General features: G+C 35.5%; 1 protein-coding gene across 1 annotated transcript; it reads right to left on the reverse strand.

Moving 5' to 3' along the window:
- Nucleotides 1–312: 312 nt before the first annotated feature.
- On the reverse strand, nt 313–6140 carry LOC136803497 (uncharacterized). The gene is made up of 5 exons (XM_067060234.1): nt 5503–6140; nt 4428–5200; nt 3173–3847; nt 2133–2364; nt 313–1848 (listed from the first exon to the last, which is right to left on the reverse strand). The coding sequence occupies exons 1-5, from the start codon at nt 6137–6139 to the stop codon at nt 1751–1753; spliced, it is 2415 nt and encodes an 804-aa protein (XP_066916335.1). The 5' UTR covers nt 6140; the 3' UTR covers nt 313–1750.
- Nucleotides 6141–7576: the final 1436 nt, after the last annotated feature.

Raw genomic sequence — 7576 nt, forward strand, 5'->3', positions numbered from 1 at the left:
TTTTCAACATCGAGAAAAAATAATCAAAATATATTACTATTTACAAAATAACATAAAAAGAGTTTTCAAATCAGTGTCATTAAAGTTAACCATAAACTTTTATGTCCCAAATAAACACCCACCCCCACCGGTTAATTTTTCGAGAAAAAAAACCCCAGATATTAGGACCTCCCCGTTTATTAAGTTTTAAAAATATTTTCAGCTTTTGAAGATAAAATAGCCTTATATTTACCTTAATTTTGGATTGTAAGAATTACAATTTCCCTGGCAGATAGGCCCACCATTTATATGAAAATTTTATTAAAATTTTCCAAATTCGAGTAACGGGACTCTTGTATTTTCATACTACCGTGCCGGGCTAAAAGACCAAAATAGACATGGAGACATAGACAGACATGCATGTTTTGGAAAATGATCATTATAAACAGAACTTTAACCAAACAAACTAAACTCAAATCTATCCCAGCTGAGAAGGAAAAAAAATTTCCCACAAGATTTATTTTCCATATTGAGACCTGAGGTTGTCAGATATAAAACTTTCCAGGAGAAATAATTTAATTTTTACATTCAGTTAAAAGGCTATAGACTGATCGCCCTCTTGTAAGAAAGATCTTTTACTGTATTTTAGTTTTTAATATAAAAACAACAAAGTGCGTTCTAATAAATAAAAAAATCTTCAGAAAAAAATCAATAAAAATGTTCCCATAAAACAAAATTAACCTGTGCCAAAAATATTAAATAAGTTGAAAATGATTGTCAACAACAACAAAGTGATCTACCAGAAGGAGCCTTATGAAAAAATAGAGAATCTAATCATGGCATATACCTATCAACCTTTAAAGTGTAAAAAGACTGGGTTCGTGTTTACCACTGACCTTTATATACCCTGGACCAAGCTTTTTTGCCATCTTTGATCGGAGTTTTTTTGGAATTGGTACCCGAGAAGAAGCCATTGCAGTGTTAAAAATTAACGTCTAACGGCGCTACATCATCAAAAGTTTTCGAGGGAAAGTAGATCCAGCGCTCTCGATGCATTTACACCGCTATTGAGTAGTGCCGCCATTAGGGTACCACTTTTCAAAAACTCCGATCAATGATTTTGCTTGGCCTGGATTGAGAAGCTTGGTCCAGGGTATGTAAAGGTCAGTGGTGTTTTACCGGGGAGGAATGATGTCAAAATATCTGAAGTCGTTGCATTAATTCTCTCAAAGACAAAGAATTTTGACGTGATTTCCACGACTGGTAATGAACTTAGAAACCGACCACACAGTCAAGGGTTGATAGAAGTATCTATGATGATATGCGCAACTGCAATGACTTCAAGAAATTATGGAGCTTCGACCCAATACGTTACAAAGAAATGACCATGTGCTGTAAAAGTGACTGTCAAAGGCCAGAAAAAAAAAAGATTGAGAGGATTTTCATATCCTGAAATTCCTACCTGCTTTTACATTTTCTTAATGAATTTGAGGCCTAACAAGATTTGTTTAGTAACGCAGCCTATTGATTTTTCTTCACTCGATATCATTTACTTTAAGCCCGCAATCTCATTTGATACCAACTGGAAGCCACGTGTTAAGGGAATAAGTTTGATTATGCTGGCAAGGTTTCTATATAGTAGCAAAAAAGGAAGCACACTTAAAGCAATTTGACTTTAATTTCCAATTTAAGGTGTTGTTAAAACTTAATATTTTCATTCCCAACCATCATTCACGACACTCACCATACGTGCGTTATTACATAATTTATTTTACAAGACAGTTTTACTTGTGCGCACTTGTTTTGGAATCAACATTGCTTCATCATTATCGATTTGATTGGGCAGTGAAACCATGGATGATGTCATATCTAAAATAATAAGGGGGTAATAAGGTGATGGTAAATGAATGATTGAATGCATTGAGTATAAAGCCCAAAAGGCTAGAAAGGATTTGCATTTATATTTTTTTAAATCTTGCGATGGGTTTTACAATTTGGTTTTTGTGTGAAAACCACGCGAGCCACGCGCCTTGGTTGGGAAATAAGTGATTTCATTTCCCATCCAAGAGTTCAAAGAAATCAAAAATTGAATGAACGAACAAATTATTAAATTCAACATTGAAAGAACATTGAAAGAATCAAAAATGGCTTACCCATTGAAGCATGCGATTCTGATTGGTCTATTTGTGGTCCAGACCCTGTGCTTGGTCTCGATGACCCAGCTCTAATTTGAAGGGAGGCCACTGATGGACTTTGTTGTTGAGAACTGCTTGGTCTCGATGATCCAGCTTTATTTTGAAGAGATGTCACTGATTGATTCCTGCTTTGACCTGTGTTTGGTCTCGATGAGTGTGACGATTTTGAAGAATGGCTTGATTGAGGCCGCTAAAAAAATCAATAAAAGATTCGAAATTTCAGTTGTCATAAAAAATTTTATGTCAGAAGGCAGGGTATTAGACGCAACACGACAAATTAGCCAAGATTTTCAATATTTTGCTGGATTGTTTTAAATTCTAGGTCTTGAAAAATCTCCATCTTTACTTTGTTAAGACAGAAATACGTCTGAGATGGAAAAACTATGAACACTGAAAAGTGAAGGCTGGGAGACATTTTGATATACAAGTGTAAAAACATTAGATAACTTCAGAATAGGTAGTAATGGTTCGGTAAGAGAAGATAAATCTTCAAATTCAGACTTTCTTAGAATTATTGCTGGTAAAAAAGGACTAAAATCATTTTATAGCTCTTAACATAACAATTACAAAATATAATACCATCAAACTCGAGCAAAATATCGCGTCAATTTATAGATACATAAAATCAAAGCCATAATATTTGAGAAAAAAGGGATTTTCCTGCAAATCTTAAAAACAACAAATTATTTTTTTAAATGTGTTAACTTTCTTCGGGAACGAAAAGTTCTAAAACTGAGTTTCACAGAACTATAGGCTGAGGATAGAGCCTAGAAACCAATAACCGCCAACCCCCCAAAAGATATATACACGCTTCTTTTTTATAAGAATAGTGTACTTCAATGGCTAAGGGTGAGGATTATTCTTATTTTTCTATTGTTCTAAACAATAGGCTTATTGTTCTAACTCTGAAATCTCACCCTGATATCCGTATAGAAGTTATTCTTACAAAAAAAGCGTGTATTTCACTTTAAGTAGTAAGTGATCAGTGATCAAATTACCTTATTGTTGAAGCTTGTGGTCGATGGTATTGATTGTGCATCAATGGATGACCTTTGAGATGTTCCATTTGAAGATTTACTGGATCGCGGTGCACTTCTTGTCGATCCTGCTGAATGTGGGTTTCTCTGTGGCGGAGGTAAATCACCGACCAATTTATCGACATCGTTAATAAATGATGTCATATTGACGTCACTTTGAAATGCCGTTAAATTACTGGGTGCTCTTGTTGAAGATTCTCCAATAGAAGTCCGGGTTCCGGATGTTGTCGGTGACCGGCCGTGTCCGCTATCAGTGAAGTCCGACATAATTGATCGCGTATCAAACATAGCTAATGCATCTTGAAGTTTGGTTGTGACAGTTTCAGCTGCTGATTGCTTTTTATATTTGTTGTTGACGAAGACGCTCAAAATATACATTTTGAGCAGTAATCGTCTCTTGACGGCCGGTACTAAGATAAAATCGTATTCTCGTTGCTTGAGTCGTTTACGGAAAGCCGGCATGAGACGGATAAATTCTTCCGATGTTTCCTTAACGGATGTTTTGCCGGATAATCCAAAGACGGATACAGGGGCGAGCGCATTATGTGCCTCGATAAGCTCGTCTAAGAGATCCCATAGTGTGTCGTGTGTTGGGTCAGCAAGGTACTCTGCTTCTCGACAAAAAGCGTTAATCACCTGAAGGATCGAGACAAAATGCGAAAAAATTAGAAATAAACTATACGAGATACTTTCAATAAAATAATTCAATAAAAATGGTAATCAACTAAGGTTTTTTGCATCTATGACTTATCAAATAGCTTCAGTAGCTTAAGTGGCTTCAAAATTATCAAATATAGCATTCAGCTCTTTAAAAAAATATAAACGAAATAGACGATATCGGCTTTCCGAATTCTCCCCGAATGATTACCCATGATGCATTATTAGGGTTAGGGTTATTTTTTGCGCAATGCATAATTGGTAATCATTCGGGGAGAATTCGAAAAGCCGATATCGTCTATTTTTACAATTCTATTCTTACAATGTACGCGCCAAATAAAAGCGGATATTCTTAAAAGGATTTTCTCTCCCCGTACTACTGCACTCCGATGAGCGAAAGTGTAGGAATCTTTATAATAAAGCACTATATGAAAGAAAGACCTACCTCTTCAAAAGGGAAAGTTATGTGATCTTAAAAAATGATGTCCCCAGATCAAATCTTAAAGAGGATGTAACAAAATGTACTTTAAAATGAATAAATCAAATAAATTTTTCCTACCTGAATCTGATGAGAGAGTTCGTGGACAGGTGCGAATAGCGGGATAGCTGACAACGATTTCTCTAATGTTTGTCTCGCTTTGAGTGCTGCTTTCAAATATCGTTTCGTGTCATCTCCAATACTTTCAGAAGACTCATAAGATAATCGAGGCCAAATCCTCTCATTACTAATCAAGCCTCTGTTCAATAGGATAAGGTAGATGATCCAGGCTAGTAGGATAAGGAGCCATGCGCAATTGATTATGACAAGGATGTAAGTGATTGATGGGGCTCTTAGGAAGGCTACTAGTTGAAAATCATCAGGGTTTTCCCATGGTGGGCGGACCATAAAATTACCAATCAGGGCGTTGCAGGCGGTTAAGAAATGACTTGAGATGATCATAACATTGAAACATCGAACACGGAACGGGCGTTTACAAACTAACGCCAAAAACGCCAAACAGAAAAGGGTGGTGATAGAGGCGGACGCCCAAAATGGTGAACGAACAGACATAGCAAATCCAGCAACGAACATCAATTTGAAAATGAATTTCAAAGGGTTGTATTGAATCCATGGGCGAGTGTAAGACGAAAATAAATGGTACTGGCCTAAATCCCATAAGATATCTAAACCTTGCTCATATTCAGCTTCCTTAAGTTGTAAGAATACTTCATGTCTTTTCCGATCACCACTGAAGACTTGTTCACGAATCCATTTAATGAGGATGAATGGATAGATGAGGAACAAGAAGAGGAAGATAACCAGTACCAAAGCCATGAATGCCACGTGTGTTCCTACGGGAAGTAAACACAGATATCATATTCATTTGCACACTAGAAAGTCGTCTTAACTGCTCACATATTTTCCGTGAAAGTATGTCCAGTTGCAAAGTCTTTTTTCGTTTTTTTTTCTATTTTAACCTAGAATTTTAAGAATAAGAGTTGTGTAATTTTTGGAACCTGAACCTGCCTGAACTTAAAAGTTTCAAACCGTGCATATGAACGACAATCATCAGCCAAAAGAAATACTTCAAATGCAAAATCATTGAGAATAAACTTTCAAAAAGTCAAATATTACATTATATGGAAAAACCTACCTGTATAGCATTCGAATTCATTTTGAACCACCATCACTTCAACACCACGTGTCTCATCCAAACGGCAATGAAAAATTCGTGCGGCAGCTACACCAAACGGTACACTCACAAACTGTAATACCAAAAACATAACACGTTTCCAACGAGCGATATAAAGCAGTAAATGTAACGGCCGTCTTTTCATCCAGCGCACATAAACAATGGCAAAACCACCGCATATTAAGCATAAGATAACAGCCCATGCTGATATATATGAAGCATAATTAAACCCAAGTTTAGAAGTATCTATGAAAGATACAGTAGAGTGATGGAATAGCCCTGTTTCTACCTTGCGGAATTCCCAAATGTCAAAATTGAAGATGAAAGTGAAGGAAGTTGCATCTATCCATGATACTGGCCATCCCCAATGTTCAGACAGAGCTAACAGTATAGCATAATATTGTAAATGTTCAACAATAAGGACGATGGCATCTGATACCCATAAAGTAATGTCGTTCTTCTTGAACGGTTTCTCGTTTAATCCATCCTCATCATCACTGTCAATCTCTGCAAAGGAGTGTGTTGTGTGATTACTGTTATTGTCTTTAGTAATTAATGGCGCTTCATCTGAGGTGTTTGGTTTAAATTTGATAGTCATCCTGTTAATGAAGTGTATTTTTTTTGTTTCATGTTGCTTTGTTCATTCAATGATTTTTAAAAGGCTCTAAAATGGAAAATTTTCAAATTTTTTAAATTGCCTTGTCTTTTCTTCTCTAACAGTCTCTAACAGTTGAAGGTATTGGGGCACTCATTGAAAGTGTCATGACATGATGCCATGTTGAATAATTAAACTTCAGCATCACCTATCGAAAGGATAATTAGTAAACCTTAGCGAACTTATCATTGTTTTCAGGCTGGAATCAGTGGAGTTTTTAATTATACTCAAAGGGCATCTTCAAAAAAGGCTAATGATCAGGTAAATTGGAACAACTTTGTCTCTGATGGAAATATTTCTACGTATCCCAAATATTTTATATTGAAGTAAAATTATGGTTGAAAAAGACATGCACAAATTGATAAGAGGTCATATTCAAAATTAAAATGACACCTAAATCAACTCCATCCTATTAAAGTATTGGACCCTGAGGAAATCAGCACGCTCTTCCCATACATTAACCATCAATTACTTTAGCATAATATTTTAAATTCAAATTAAATAGTGTTGGACACTGTCAAATCAAATGTACAAGAAATGGCTGTTTTGCACCATTTTTAGTCATGTTACATTTTGAGCTGTGACTTATGAAAAGATATAACGTAGTCGTCTAAGAAAACAGCTATTTTTTTTAGAATCTTCCTCTTTTGTTTCGATAATAACATCAAAGCGGGAATTAATTTTCTTCTCGATTCTTTCTTTTCCTTTTCTTTCTTATCAGTTCACGCTTTCTCTCATTACTTTCAAAGCGTGGTTAGCTCAAGCGGTTAGATTGTCTGTCTCATATGCATGGGGCTCTGAGTTCGATTCCAATTCGAGGTCCAATTTTTTCAATTCTTGATTTTTGTGATTCTCTCGTCACTTTAATTTTGTATCACATTTTCATTAGAGTGAAGAGATATCGACGCGTTTTTTTTTTTTTATTTATGTCTCTTTAATCACCAAAAATCTCGGTATATCCAGTGTTATGTAATGTTAATTGCTATTAGTAATTACGCCTTCAATTCGAATCTATGATCTGTTCCCTCCTAGTGAGGAGTTTAATAAGATTTAAGGAAGATTCTAAAAAAAGAACAGTTGTTTTCTTAGACACCTACGTTATATGTCTCTTGACTTCCATTATTGTTTGTCGGTAAGATAAAAGGTTCAAAATATAGATTGTGAGGTCCAAAATATAGATTGTGAAGGTCCTGTTGATCTAGCTTATCATGGTAGTGAGATTTAAAGTGCGGTCTAAGAAATTGTCCTAAAGCAAAGAACTAAAAATTGTCTTATGGTCATAACTCTTGACTGTTTTGTTCTAGCGAGCTGAAATTTTACACAATTGTCCGCAGCAAGGCAAGGTGATATGATATTTTTATTGTGAAAAACAAGAAAAAA

The sequence above is a fragment of the Clytia hemisphaerica genome, unplaced genomic scaffold (genome assembly GCF_902728285.1).
Source record: "Clytia hemisphaerica strain Z4C2 unplaced genomic scaffold, Clytia hemisphaerica genome assembly, whole genome shotgun sequence".
Lineage (NCBI taxonomy): Eukaryota > Metazoa > Cnidaria > Hydrozoa > Leptothecata > Clytiidae > Clytia > Clytia hemisphaerica.